At 35.3% G+C, this 15,631-nt stretch overlaps 1 protein-coding gene and 1 long non-coding RNA gene across 2 annotated transcripts; one reads left to right on the top strand and one right to left on the bottom strand.

Annotated features, from left to right (window-relative positions):
• Positions 1-2,379: 2,379 nt before the first annotated feature.
• Positions 2,380-6,015, top strand: LOC126582109 (uncharacterized). The gene is made up of 2 exons (XR_007609450.1): positions 2,380-5,207; positions 5,585-6,015. It is a non-coding gene; the product is annotated as an uncharacterized LOC126582109 (long non-coding RNA).
• Positions 6,016-7,547: 1,532 nt separating this feature from the next.
• LOC126613732 (putative serine/threonine-protein kinase) lies at positions 7,548-14,126 on the bottom strand. The gene is made up of 6 exons (XM_050281348.1): positions 13,931-14,126; positions 13,290-13,405; positions 12,933-13,143; positions 10,229-10,466; positions 9,959-10,109; positions 7,548-8,119 (listed from the first exon to the last, which is right to left on the bottom strand). Exons 1-6 carry the CDS (start codon positions 13,998-14,000, stop codon positions 7,784-7,786), a joined length of 1,122 nt encoding a protein of 373 aa, XP_050137305.1. The 5' UTR covers positions 14,001-14,126; the 3' UTR covers positions 7,548-7,783.
• Positions 14,127-15,631: the final 1,505 nt, after the last annotated feature.

The raw sequence follows: 15,631 nt of genomic DNA, 5'->3' as shown, positions 1-15,631 counted from the left end.
GGAAGTAATCGGTTTACAAAATAGTCAGTGCTCAATTTAAGAAAAAGTAATGGAGAGGAGAGTGTGTGTGTGTGTATGATGGACACGCGGGGTCCCGTGCGTCAAGTTTTTATTACTTTTTAATTTTAATTTTTATTATATTAAACTTGTGTCCATTTCATTAAAATTTAAGTCATTTTCATTAAAGTTTAAGCAATTTTCATTAAATAAAGTTAGTAGATAGTTTGGTTAATAAAAAGTTCGGAAAACCTTTTTTTTATGAAAGCTCCCATGATCAAATTTTTTTAAGAGATAGCTTGTCGACATACTCATGCATGATTTGAGCAATATAAAGGTAGCTATAGCATGCACACACAATATTTGGATGTTCAATTCATATTATTATTCTTTCTTAAGAGAAATATTAAAGAGACCCTCTTAAAGTGGGATTTTCGAGAGTATTCCATCAGTTTTTGGCGACTTTCATTTTCAACTTAATTCACCAACTCCGTGCCCTTTACACCTAATCATTCCTAAGAACAGTTGCCACAGCCCCCGTGCCTCCCCCCTCCCCCCTGGCGGCCATCTTACCACTGCTGCTAGCATGGAGTTAGCTGGGGCTTCTTCATCGAGTCCGGTCATGATCGCACACTCGATGAAAGAGCTTTACAAGTGCCATTGCCCTTCTTCACTCACTCATCTCATGTTTTTTTGCACAATGTTCTATAAAATTGGCACGAAAAAATGACGTTAAACTATATGAGGTGGCAGAGAGTCTATGAAATGTCCTACTTTTAAGAGAGTCTCTTTAATTAGCATTTCTCTTCTTGTTAATTGAACTTTATCAAGTAAACTGATCCTAAGAATGATATCACTGTATAACTGAAATGAAATCAGTGATGACCATATGGTAGAAATACGAAAGAAGGACAACATATTCTAACAGACCCCTGCTTTTATACGTCAATACTAAAATTTATCCTGTTGATGGCCAATTTGGATAGCTAAAGAGATTCTCGTTGGATATTGACTATTCGTAGAAAAATCGCATAAGGTTAGAATATCATTGGAAAATTTGGCATTTGGCGTTTGGTCTTCAATAAATGAGGACATTTCACCATGCTAAGTACGTAGTACCCTTAAACCCATGGTAAAGCAAGAAACAAGAGATAGTTAATGACTTAATCATTTGCCATCAAAATTAAATGTCTCGTGTAAAGGTTGGTCCAAAGATATATTTACATTATTGTTAGAATTATTTTTAAGAGACTTGTAGCTCAGTTAAATAAGCACATTTTTAATGTATTTAGAGGTCTCGAGTTCGATTACTCCATCCATGATCACATGTATAAAATAGAAACTGCTAGGATTAGGCCAAATTTTGTGGCTTATCTTATAACTTTGTGTCATCTTGTTTCACAAAGGAATACTCCTGTACCAGCTAGGGTTTCTTACCCGTATATTAAAAAAGCTTATGGGCATTGTAAAAACTCTCAACAAGATCAATGATACTCAAATATCAATATTCCGTTGGATACGGCAGTGATGACATTGATTTTACATACATTCTAGCAGTTTTGCCAGTTTGCAACATTTCTTTTCTTTTCATCAGCTTTCCCTTTCTAATAGTTCTTTGCTATATTAATCATGAATTCAATCACTTCAAAGCAATCTGTTTGCTTCTCGCACATTAGATCAATATAATTAGCTTTAAAGATAAGAGTTTTTTTTTTTTTTTGACAAACGATAGCCTCAAAGATAAGAGTTTGGAAGTTCTTAGGCGTAGAAAAGAAACAAATCGATCTAGTTCTACACTCGGTATACAAGCGTTCGACTTAAAATCAGACGCAATTTTCTCAGATTCATGTCTACAAGCACTTCATATTATACTAATATCTATAACATGTACATTATATTATAAATGAGTAATATTAAAAGGGTAATTCTAAGTGGAGCTAGCATTACTTGGCTCCACAAAGATTGTGGAGCAACTTCTTATCAAAATAGTTTGTGGTCGATTGAGCAAATTTCGTGCTTGATTGAGCAAATTTCATGCTTAGTTTGTAGCAAATGAATAGACCGTTTGTCATAATTTTATCGATTTCGACCATCTGTTTTTATACAATTTAATGACCAAACGATCTTATATTTTTATAGAAATACTCTTTACATAATAACTTATAAATATGAATAATTTCAAATTTATAAACATGAAATTTGCAAACCGGCTACAAACTACTTTTGAGGAGTACTTCAAAACCTTTAGCCCAGTTTTGTTCTTGACTATGGGATGCAACCTGTATGGACAGAGAGGTAAAGGTGGGATATTAGGTAAAGCCAGCAACGTGTCATAGATTATTCTAAATTTAAAATCTAAACAAAAAGCGGGTTAAGCACAAATCTCTGTTGGTGAAGCAAAATAGTATTTATAATGAATTTTAGTAATAAAATATGTGTGAAGGGTATGAAAAAGGAAAAAGGAAAAAGAAAGATATAAAGATTAAAGAGGAAGTGATGGTGCAAAAAGAAAAAGATGATAAAATTATGGTATTTTCTCCCTTTTCTCTTTTAGGTCACTTTATATATTTTTATTTAAAAAGGAAATGAAAGTAAGGAGACGGATGAAGGAATCCAAGTCTTCCAAGCACTCCCAGACAAAGTGAGCTTCAGAGAAGAGAAAAGCAAAGTTTGCTTTACGACCCAGAAAAGGAGATTTCAAACACCGTAAGGCCTAGCTTAGGAAATTGCGTGGTTATTAACCCAAACCACAGACGAACCCTATTTGCTCTCTCTCTTGGTCTCACTCCTTCGTTTCTCTCTCCTGGTTGGCTTGGTGCCTATATTTAGAGGGCAATAGATGGGGGTGCAACTCCAACCCCACATTCTTCCTCCTTTCACTCTGAAAATCCCATACACAAGAAAAGAAAAAAAAAAAGAACCCACAAAATATTAGGCTCTACCCCTTTAAATACCCAAGTTTAGCCCTCTGGTTTGCTTGTTTTATACCAATTCAAATGGGTCTTCCTCTATGCCTGTGGGGCTTTGAAACTCCATTTTGATTATGACCCAGTTCCCATCATTATCCCATTTTTCGCTCTCCCCCCTTCTCTCTCTCCTAAATATAAGCCTCTCTCTGTCTTTCTCTCTCTCTCTCTCTCTCTCTCTCCCTCTCTCCCCCCACTACTGCAGCCTCTCCTTGTCTTACCCTCTATAGCCATGGCAAAGCTTCCCCGGTCTAGCTTTACCTACAAAATCTTATTCACTCCAAATCCATGCATAATTTGCTCTCCCTCAAAAACCCATGTTACAAAAAAGAAAAAAAAACACTCATTTTTATAGCATACGCATGCATACCTACTCATATTCATGGAGAGTATTAGGATGTTGGGTTAGCATTAGATTAGGTTTAGGGTTGAATATTTTCTACAAACCCTAGCTGGTAAATATGTAAGAACATATATACCTCATCAATTGATCCATGTAGGTTTGTTAATTAGTCGTATTTATGTAACTAGCTAGAGTGATTCACGCATACATACATATACATGTATATATATATGTGCCTGGCTCCCTGTATGCCATTTGCAGAGTTCCACCGAACATCGATGGCCTCCGTGGATGGCGTATGAGGAGCCATGCATATAAAACCCATGTCCATGGCTGTGTCTCTTCATCTTGTTCTATTTCTTCTTCCTCATTAATTTTGCAGATAGTTTCAAAGCTTTTGTGTAATGTTTTATTTTCATTTCAAGGATTTTAGCTAGAACTAGCTAGATAGGGATGTTATGGTCATCTTGGAGTATTTGTAATATTATTCCACAGGGGCAGCACCGTAATTTAGAAAGTATGGAGGCAGATGTTTCTGATCAGAAAAGGTACTTTATCTTCTTCTTTCTCTCGTTCTTCTCCTTCATGTGGATGGTTTAGGGTTTTTTTTCACCATGGATGTGATGAGATGAGATGCTTCTACTTTTGCAGAGAGAATTATTTTGCTTTTCTGAAATATAGATTTGTCATTTTACTGGTTGTCACATGTATTTTCCATGAGACTTTAATCATTTCACCATACACATGTAACGAGGGGCACTGGAAACCAACAAACTGTGGCAAAAGCTTTGGCCCAAATTACGGTAAAATTAGAAGCTGGTTCTGGTTAAAAAGAAGGTCGAAACCTGACACAACATGGAAGTTACAACTTACTTTCAATGTTGCCCATCAGATCAGATCAGATTACTCTCATGAGCCGTGACACATGACACCAAAATCCATCCATCTGGTTAATAAACTCAAGGGAGCTATATAATTTGTTTTTTTTATATTTGTTTTCTCTGTGTTTTGTCTTTTAATTCGCTTAAGTTTTGTTATCACAAGAGATCCATGAAGTATTAGATGATTATTATGTAATTTCAAACCTTAAATATTCTTTAAACAATAAGAAACTCTTTTTTTTAATTAATCGTGCAGATAAGTCCCATTAATCCAATCTAGTTATCTATTGTTGAATAGATCATATGGTTTGTCTAACCATTCGGACAAATTACATTTTAATTTAGATTTATAAATCTAATTCAAATTTAGGGTTTACTAAATTAAGTTATGGTCTTGGCGATTAGATTGCATGACATTGTCCATTATCATTTTTCTTTCTCGACAAAGAAAAAACAAGATTTTCAGGACAATGAGAGATTTCAGATCTTTGAGTTTTGAGACCACAATATCAAATGAGTTAAGATTAAAGAAACCCCCCCAAAAAAAAAAAGAATAAAAAGGTAAAGAAACCAAAATATTAAAAAAGCTTTGCCTGATCAATAGTCCCTTTTCCTTCGAAAGAGGGATGGCGCTACACACATTTTAGACCCGGACAAGGAGGTTAATCTGACATTCTTCTCTACTAAAAATATATATTAAATAGAGATGTGATAAATTTTCTTTGAGAGTTATTGGATTTAAAGGCTCTAAGTAGGGCAGCATTCACTAAAGAAAATGCTAACATTAGCCATTCAATAATATGGAGTAATTTTAGATTTTTTGATTATATAGATAAGATTTTCCTAAGTCCCAGACATATGATCACAATATAATAATATTCCTTGTCGTGCAGCATGCGCACAGCTAACTAGTGGATCAGTGAGCACATCTTCCCATCTGTGCTATACAACGAACGAAAGTATAGAGAAGAGAAAAGAAAAGAATTTAAGTTTAAGCTCATCTGCGTTGTATGTATCTAGGTCTAGCTAATCTCTCTCTCTCTCTCTCTCTCTCTCTCTCTCTCTCTCTCTCTCTCTCTCTCTCTCTCTCTCTCTCTCTCTCTCTCTCTCTCTCTAAAGTTGTAAACGCAAATTAAGAGTCACACATGACACAAACAAACGTACGACTGGCGAGGGCTTGAAGAAGAAAAGTATGTATGTATGGATTCCAGGAAAAGCAAAAGTGTTTTTTTGCAGCAGAGAGGATTATCATCATGCTATTAGGAATCTCATACATACATACATACTACAAGCACAAAAAAGACTGGACCACCTCTCTCTCCCTCCCCTTCTATCTCTCTCTCTCTCTCTCTCTCTGAATATATATTTTATATATCTTTTCACCAATTGGCTAGCAGGGAATATATAGCATACGGTCAAAGCAGGTCAAGAAGAAAAAGGACATTTCGTCAGGCAAAGAGATGGACCACCTTGATGAGCTTCCCTCCTGGGAAACGCAAAACCAAAACCAATTACTGGGGATTTTTGGAAATTGGATTCCCATATATTTAAATTTTCAATTTAAGTGCATGCATGCCGTTGCCATACACACAACCAACATTCTCCTGGGATTGGCCAGCCTAGAGGCACAACGTCTTAATTAGCTTAAATTGTGAAAATAAAATTGTAAAAGTATACTTATATATTATTATGAATCTAGGAATAATGATATAGATGTAGGTATGTACATCATGTAGAAAAAAAATTTCATTGTGTCCGAAATACAAATGCATGGTATACCATATGTCATTATATAATTTGAGAGAAGTTTTATTTTTAAAGTTGCTAATTTTTTAACAGAAGTATCTCACCACTTGTATAATGACACGTGGTTTATCACCTCGTGTTCCAAACACATTGAAATATCTTCATCATGCACTGGCTAGTGGGGACCTACATAGCTACCTTCTGGGTTGTATATGTGTAGACATTGTACACTCGAACTCAGGAATAAGATTCTTTCCCAACTTTTTTTTTTACAGGAAACCATAGGGTGGTATTCCATTAATTAGTGTCATTTGGTATATTGTTCTGGTGATCAATAGTTTGATCTGAAGTGAATTTGTACAATTAAACAAACAAGAGTAAACCCCTAAAAGACTGCAACAAACACAAACACACAATCCCCAAGCGCACAATTGTCACTAATATTGTCGGTCACAATTAACAATAGACGCAACAGAGTTATACTGACAGCGACATCGATTATCGCTGAAGAACGGGATCACATAAAATCATTGCAGTAGAGCAAGATGTACATAACTCATAATCCAAAGGCGAAGACCAATTCGGCCATCACAACATCGCGACCACAGGTCCACAGTACTCGCAAGGCGAGGCAAAAACAATTTACACTACTTCGGAGAGGGAACCACTAGTCAACTCATCTCAGTGGAGGACAACTATACACTAACTTCGGATTTATCACAGTTTTGCTCTTTTTTTCTATCTTGGGGGTCAATGAATGATCTTTTTATGGAATTAGTGACCAAACTCCAATCAATTGCATTGGTATGAAAGAGAATCCAATAAGTACTGGATTATTTTTCGGATAGGCCCTGAAAGGAGGAGAAAGGTTGGAGCGTCAACATGCATATATTATTGAATTTAATTCACTAGACTTGATAGTACCCATTTTTGGAATGTCCAGTGCCAAAGTCACTGAATGGGTAATTAGTCGCCAATCCCTAAAGTAGACTATGTAATGTGCCTTATCTGCTGGATTACGGGTGAGCATTTTATAATTAGTCTAAATTTATATCAAGGTTCATCATGCCCATAAACCAGCAAAACCCTATATTTTTATGAACTGGTCATTTTTTTTTCACGGCAATTGAGAAACAAGACATATATATATGGCCCCCAACAACACATATCCATATATAAGATTACATGTTCTCTTAGATTGATATTGTCTCTCAATATCTATACGCGTTTTTATTATCCGATTATAAATTTGGATCACTGAAAATTAGCCTGCTTGTGTGTCATTTTTTTAAACGAGTGTGGCATAAATTCAAAATCTATATAATATAAACATTAACAAAATTAAACAATTCGTGCTTATTAAATGAGATATAGAGAGAAGAGTGGAGAGAAAAAGCTTTGATATCTCTCTCTCTCTCTCTCTCTCTGTGAACTTATTGATTGGATGGCTCTGCAAAAACCCTATTACATCATGTTACAAATGGGAGATTATATTCTGTTAGATTCTTCATGCCTGTATATGCAACTGCACCACAAGTAGTCGTTGCTAGGCTTGTAACGATCTATACAGCACATTACAAGGGAAAAATGTAATAGTGGAGAAAAATGGTGGGATGAGTTTAAAACAAATGTATAAAGAAAGTTCGACATACAAAAATGAAAACTAAAGAATAAAAATAAAAAGTTATTTTAACTTGTTTTTATGTTCAAAAATTTTGTTTTCATTCATTCATCGTTATTTCTTTCTCTCTTCCATCATCCGCATCTTCATATCTTAAGCACCAAAATACAAAATAAAATGATTATCAAACAAGCCTTTAAGCGCTTAAGCCTACAGTTAATTCAAATTTCTAATTTTTTTTGTAATAAAGATAGATTTGGGGGCTTTGCATGCTGGCTTTGATGCTAAGCGGTGAGCTTCTCTCAGCCCTTTGGGCTATTTTGAGGTCCATATTATCAGTAATGACTCCTGGCTCGCCTATCTCCACGTTATTAACGTTGATCTCATTCATCGTCATCAGCTTAATGGCTGTAGACATGCGGGGTCGGAGGCTGGATTTTTCTTGTACACAAAGCAGACCCACCTTTAGGAATTGGACGGCTTCTTTTTCTGAAATGTTTCCGTCAAGTTCGAGAGAAGAGTCCACTAGATCTACAAGCTTCTTTCCCTTGTACATTTCCCATGCCTGCATGCATCACCATCAGATCCATGCAGTCTCACTATTAATTCAGGTTTGGTAATATTTCATATAGGTTAATTAGGATCCAAATTTGATGCCAGTTTCTTTTTTGGGTATTACGTGTACTTATTAATTTGTGATTTGAAATGTGCTTACCAAACCAGTTTATCACATGCATGCATCTATACATACATATATATATATGTGTGTGTGTGTGTGTGTAACTTTCTTGTCGGGTGACTAGAGTTAATTATATGAATAATGTTAGGGAAATAAAAAAATTAAGCTAAATTTGTAAATCAAATGATGTGTCACAAATAAGAAATCTAAATTTGTAAATCAAATGATGTGTCACAAATAAGAAATAAGCACGTTAATCAACATTTAAGTAATAATCCAATCATTAACATCCACATCATTTGGTTTATAAAATTTGGTTTAAAAATTTAATCTTCCTAGCATTAGCCAATTTGTTATTCATTAAGGTCTTGTACGTAACTCAAATAGTTAAAAACATTGACTTATGCACAATATATAAGGGAAAAATTAGTATCCGGTTCTTAGTTACTAATGTTTATTGACTGAAACCTTATTAGTTTTCAGATTTTTATCCAAGTCCTTAGCATTAATGTAATAATGAATTTACATGTCAGTTACATAATTTTTTAAAATAAAAATTAATAATTGATTTAGGATTTTAATACTCACATGTTTATTAAACTCCTAACTAATTTTTAATCCAAAACATTTCCAAAATAAATAAAAAATTAGAATAAGTTTGTACCCAGTAGCTTTTTAAAAAATGTTTTCAAATTTTTAATCTAAAAATGTACCCATTCTTAAATATACCAATTTGTTATATGTAAAATGTACCATTTTTAAACTTATATGGGTACATTCTTTTTCTTTTATTTGAGAATGTATTCATGTCAAGTTTTATCGAAGAAATTTACTAATGTTATTAAGCCTAGTATCTTTATTTATTTTTTATTTTTTTATTATTTTTTAATAGTTTTGAAGAATGTACCCATGTTTTGGTACAATAATTTTTTTGTTAATTTTGATGAATGTACCCATGTTTACACACACACACAATAGTATAACTTATATTTTAATATTTTTAATCCCACAAATTATGGGTTTTTATTTAAAATCTCATTAACATAAACAACTATAAATTTTAATTTTTAATTAAAAAAAATATAGTAACATAAATAGAAATAAATTATCATATTAATTTCAGGGACTTAGATCAAAAATTGAAAACCAACAAGGTTTCAGTAAAAGAATATTATATATATATATATATATATATATATATATATATATATAAATCAAGGTTCGGTTCTAGAATAAGTGTTTTAAAGCTTATTTATGCATAATCATTTTAAATAAGCGTTGGACCCTTGGGCTACTGGTGCGAAGAAGACCTTTCAGAATGGTGTACCAATTATTTCATGAAGTGGGGAAATTTTTAATTGTGACGGGAATACAGATGGTATACCACGTGTTTTAATAGGAATGGTGGGAAATTTTATTTTTTATGTTATTAACTTTTTAGCACACATATCCTACCATTTGTTTAATGACAAGTGGTGTACCACCCTGTATACCGATTACACTGAAAAATCTCTCCATGAAATGGGTGAGGATTTAATTTTCTTTACAAAACTACTCTTGGTCTACTCAATCCATTCATCGATACAAGGTTTTATGATAAATCCTGGATAATGTGTAAAGAATTTAAAATTGCAAAATTAATTTCCAAGTATAAAAAGTCATGCATATCACTAGCATTATAGTTGATAGAATTTGTATATAATTATCATATATATAAGATCATACCTTTTCGACAAGATAGTGTTCTCCAAGTTCCATATCAAAGTCAACTATCGATCGTCCACTGACTATTTGCAAAATCAACACTCCGAAACTATATACGTCTGATTTTCGCGTTAAATGTCCAGTGATTGCATACTCCGGAGCCAAATAACCTCTTTGTCATCAACAAGAAGTTTGCACCATTAGTATTGTCAATACAAACCAAATCATATATGCAATTTCTATTGAAACCAGTTCTAGCATTTCAGCCCTTGGACAATATATTCTACTTACAATGTTCCAGCCACTCGTGTACTAATGTGAGAAATGTTCTGTGGAAATAGTTTTGATAACCCAAAATCTGAAATTCTTGGATGAAAGTTCTTCTCCAAAAGTATATTGCTGGCTTTGATATCTCTGTGCACAATATGTGGTTTCACCTCCTCATGAATGTGAACAAGGCCCCTAGCAATCCCAAGACAAATTTCTCGTCGTGCCCTCCAACCTAATTTCGATCTAATTTTCTCGTCACCTAATCAACAATCAACTAATGATTAATCACAAATGTACTATATATCCAAACATACGCACTTTCATAAAAAAAAAAAAAAAAAAAAGGAGGATATGTTTAGCATGCTATGTTGTGAAGTTGACAATTTGAACCATCGTTTAGATATGATTTCACATTATTTATGAACCAACGAGTCTATTAACCTGATAACATAATATATTTAATATTGTTTGATAGGAGAATGTGTTGGACAAGTTTAGTTAGCCGTTTGATAATTTATATATTAATTAGGCTTTTCCAGTGAGGTAAGGTTATGATTACTTTCTTAGTGGTTATTACTGGTTTCCTATTTGTTCAGAATTAGGTTTTTATATAAATACATCTCTTGTAACTCAATAAAAACTATGTTTGGTAGGAAACACAACAGTAACTACAAATATCATTTCTCTGGTTTTCTAAACACAAGAAAAGCCCTGGCCACCGACCTAGCTTTTGGCTTTTGTTTTCTCCTCCGTCCCTCCTTCTCATTCTTTCCCTTCTCTTTTGTTTCAATTTTCTTTTGAGTTTTGTCTCAAATTTTTTTCTGAATTTGTCTTAGATTTGGGCTTCATGCCTCCTCCCTCCTTCCCTCCCTCTCTTTTGGTCGTGCCTTTCCAAACCCAAACCTTCATCTTCCCTCACCCTTTCCCCTACCTCCCTTCCTCATAATCTATCCCCACCCCATTCTTTGCTCCGATCTGTGATCTTTGAACCGAAAATGAATGCAAGATCCATTTCTATCCCTTACTTCCCCTCCCCCAACTGGGTTGGTATCCCCTCAAGGTCTAGTGTTTTGCGGCTTTAGCCAAAGTAAGGTATTTTGCATACCTTGGTTCATGTGTTACTGTGTTTGTATATATTTGCAAGGGTTGGTGAAGGAAATTTGGATCCAGTGACTATCTCTTGGTTTAGGGCTTTCGGTGATGAAATCTGGTTGTGTTGTGTTTTTGGTTGCGAGTTTTTTATTTGTGTGCTGCTATGTCTTGGTCAAATTGACCACTCGGTCGTTTCCTTTAGTGTTGCTGTCATGGTGTCTGCTAGCAAAACTTTTGTGGCGGTGACGACATCAGCGGTGGCGACAACTCGGAGGCGGGCGTTGCTTTCTGCACTTGGAGGATAGGAATTAGGGTTTTTGTTTTTGCTTATTTGTTTATTGGGCTAGGCTTTTGTGTATCTAAGTGTCATCTGGGTTATTTTTTCTTTCTTTGAGTTGACCTATAACCTCTTTTCGGATTAATGAATGTTAATTTTCAGAAGAAAAAAAAAAGAATTATGTTTTGCAAAAATTTAATTAGTTATTTTTTGTTATGTAACCTTGTTTAACAAGTTATATAATCTTCTTTTTCCTTTTGTGTAAATGAAATAAGAATCATAGTTTCAATCCGCTTTTTTGTTATTTTCTCGTCCTTTGATTTTTAACATAATGTTTACTGCTATTAGAGCAGCTCCAGCGGGAGCAACTGCTTGAGGGACAGGCTGCGAAACAGGGCTTGATTGCCGAAGGGAGGAAGTCCAACGTTGGCTGGCGAGCAAGCCCGAGCAAGCTCAAGCTCCAAGCCCGTGGATTCGTGCCGGCCCGAGCGCCCGAAGGCTATCTGACGTGGGCTGACGTCAGGGTGACATAAGCCACATTATTAAGGCACCCACCGGCATTGACGCCACCCTTTCCGATCTTCTCACCGACGTTGGCGTCCCTCCGTCTCCTCTTTCTTTGTCTCCGTTTGCTTCTTCATCCTCCTCTATTTTGTCTCAAACAATCACTCTCTCTCCAACTAAAATCGACAACACCGACTCTGATTCAAAGGCCTGCAAGATTCTGACCACCCGTGCAGTGGATCTGGTGGGAGATGGAGCAACAAACATGAGAGACAAAAAAGGAGGACGAGGAGAGAGAATGAAGGACAGAGAGGTAAACGGATTGAGAGCTCAAGCTCTCGGCTTCAATGGTAGGACCTAGCACCATGCACCGATGCCGCATGCAAGGCCATGGTTGGGTTCCTTGAGTTCCAGGGATTCCAAAAATATTATTTTTGAGCTTGATTTGTTGAAGGTTTGAAGACGAAGGAGGAAGAGAGCTGACAAGAGTGAGCTGGAAAGGAGGGAGAGAAACAAAGAAAAAGGATGAGGGAGATAGAAAGAAAAGAGAGAGACAAAGAGACAGAGAGGGAGAGAGAGGAAGAATCGGTCAAATGAGGGGAAAACGGGGAAGGGTGAGGAAAAAATAGTAATATTTTATTACCAATTGACAGGGCTATTCAGTATAGGGGTGGAGATGCAAAAAGCGATTATTGTTCATTGAATGCAGTTACTGTTCACTGGGTGGATAGCATAGTGAATAGCCTGGAGGAGGGTTTCCAACGGTGGAACTACTCTTATATATAAGGTGAAAATAAGGAAGGTCATCATGCATGAAAACTAATAAGGAGCTAGGTTAATTTATGTGTTTACCTAGCAAGATGTGAGCGAGGCTATTGTGCTCCATGTAATCATAAACAAGAATTCTACGGCGGCCTTCCACACAACCACCGCGCATCTTGACCAGATTTTGATGGCGAATACTGGAGAGTGAAGCTAGCTCAGAAATGAACTCCCTATCTCCTTGCTTTGATTCAGCTGAAAGAACTTTCACGGCCACGGCCACTCCGTCATTAAGTTTTCCCTTTTAGAGTAATTCAACCACAAGAGTTCTTACTATTTAGCCAAAATTAATTATAAGCACTTGAAAATTAATAAAAATTCAGAATGCAAGCAGCCTTTTCTTAGTACTCCAACAGTAAAAAAAATCAACGTATACGCAGAAATTACCTTAAAAACAGAACCAAATCCGCCTTCACCAATTTTGTTGGATGGATGGAAATCGTTGGTGGCGACTTTCAATTCTTTGTATTTGAAGTTGCGGACATTTTGAAGAAATTGTACACCTGTTTTAGTAAGTAGATAGCCAAGAACGATCCACGCTTCTATCAAAATACTAATTAACGTAGAGTATAAATTAGATAAAGTGGGACAGGTTAATATCTCATTAGCATATGCAATACAATTCACATCATCAATGCTGGTTACAAAGAAACCCAAAAGTGAAAAATGAATGGGCAAATTGAATTATGATGTGCTTCAAAAAACAGGCTTCCGTATTCTCATGTTTTTTGAGCGGAAAATAATTTATGCACACTCATTTTCTTCTTCTGCACACATTTGTTTAAATTCTCTTTTTGCACACATTTGTTTAATTCTTCCCTTAATTCTTTTATACATCATTCAATCCAGAGCGCAAAAATCAACATGGGTGCACATGAGAAGAAAATGAGTGTGTAAAAATCAATTTTTTTATTATCAACCAATGAGGAAAAATAAAAACGGAAGTATTATAGGTAGCAAAAGATATCCATAAAATGAGAGCGCGGTTTCTACAGAAAGCAGAAATTCTATTTTAAATTTCTACTTACCGTGTGTGTTATTATCATCGATGATTCCAGGTGAAGAGAAACACTTTGAGCAAGGAAGCAAGAACTTCATGATATATGGTTGTTGCAGCTGGAAATTTGATGTGTGCTCTTAAACTGAATCGGATTTTAGCAAAGTAGCAGAAAGAGTTATCAAGTTACAATATGAGGGAATGATGCTGCATGCACTTATATAGATTATAGACATATTATTCTCTTATAAACCCAAATTGGAGGAAGTTTCGTCTTCTTTATGGACAAGGATTGTCTGCCCTCCACTTCCCGTGCCCTCTCCGTATCCTTCTGTTTTGTGTAGTCACGGTTAAGCCATGTCAATATTTTATATTATTTTTTTTATAGATATAATAAGACAAAAATGAATAGTAATATAAAATGTTAACGTGGCTTAACCGTGACTACACAAACAGAAAGACACAGGAAGAACACCGAAAGTGGAGGGCAGACGATCCTTATCCTTTCTTTATTCGTTGAATAGATTGATGAAATTAAGTCAATAAGAGGTGACACTATATTACTGTCATGTAGATTTTTTTCCCCGACATATTATTGTTTATATGTTTAATGCCACTTGAGATCTTGAGGCGGCTTGGAGCGTTGGAATAATGTCTACTTGTATACGTTTACATTTAAAGCCTTTTTCGTGCAACCAGATATAAAATAAGCATATTTTAGCCTTCTTGACTTCCTCAATTAGACTGTTATAGTGGAAATGCAAAATTTCAGTAGGTAACGTTTTAAAAGACGTTAAGCAGTCGGTTGGCAGGCTGAGGCTCAGTGTCAAGGTAACTAGGCGAGAGCCTAGGCGAGTAAGGGAGAGACTAGGTGAACTAGGCAGATTATGTGGATTTAGTCTAATTTATCATATAATATATAAATAGGTACCCATATACACTTTATATATATATATATATATATTTGTTTTTTTACATTGAGAATTTGGAAAAGTTAAAACTTAAGTCATCATGTCATCATCACACCCGTCTGTGAGGAGAGAGAGAACGTGTCTGTGTAAAGAGACAAGGATATGAGAAACACAAAACAACCAAAGAAATAATATGGGTTTTTGTGTAGGTTACCCAGAAAACCCTTTAACTTAATTTAAATTTTTTTTTTTTAAACAATGGAACCCTAAACCGCCTAGCCCCTACCCCATTTTCCTCTACGTTATGACCTAAATCGCATCAGTTCTCCGCCACCTAGACCGATTTTTAGACTAGTGCCAATATATTTTTTTTTTGTCAAGCAATAGAGTTTATTAGATTAGCCATCGACGAGGTTTGAACTTACATCGTCATGTAAAGGCTCAACACCTTTTCACCACTGTGGTAAAAGACCATTTGCGAATAGTGCTAATATTTAGTGCGTGACTAAAATCAAGCTAGAGATTAGTGTGAAAAGGGTTAAGCAACCAGGCGGCTGCCTAGGCTGAGTTTTAGAACAGTGCCAATACTTAGCATGCGACTAAAATCGAGATAGTGAGCAGTGTGAAAAGGGTTAAGTCATTTTTCAGATCTATAAATGTAAAATGAGGGAGTACAAGTATTTAGTCTAGAAGAAGTCTTTGCGTGAGATATAAGAAATGACAGATGAATCATAACAGAGTTGCAGAAGCTATGGTGGAAGAAACAGAAGCTCAGAGAAAATTAAAAAATTTCTCATTTAAGTCCTATTCTTCTTATATAG

The sequence above is a fragment of the Malus sylvestris genome, chromosome 1 (genome assembly GCF_916048215.2).
Source record: "Malus sylvestris chromosome 1, drMalSylv7.2, whole genome shotgun sequence".
In the NCBI taxonomy this organism is placed as follows: Eukaryota; Viridiplantae; Streptophyta; class Magnoliopsida; order Rosales; family Rosaceae; genus Malus; species Malus sylvestris.
Note: the sequence above shows the minus strand (reverse complement) of the source record. Positions and strands in the feature narration are given on the sequence as shown.

Excerpts from the sequence above, each read along its gene's own strand:
- LOC126613732 (XM_050281348.1), bottom strand. The coding sequence starts at position 14,000 with ATGAAGTTCTTGCTTCCTTGCTCAAAGTGTTTCTCTTCACCTGGAATC. Across the intron at positions 13,144-13,289 it reads GATTTGGTTCTGTTTTTAAG|GGAAAACTTAATGACGGAGT; the intron begins GTAATTTCTGCG and ends TTACTCTAAAAG. Across the intron at positions 10,467-12,932 it reads CCTCGCTCACATCTTGCTAG|GTGACGAGAAAATTAGATCG; the intron begins GTAAACACATAA and ends ATTGTTGATTAG.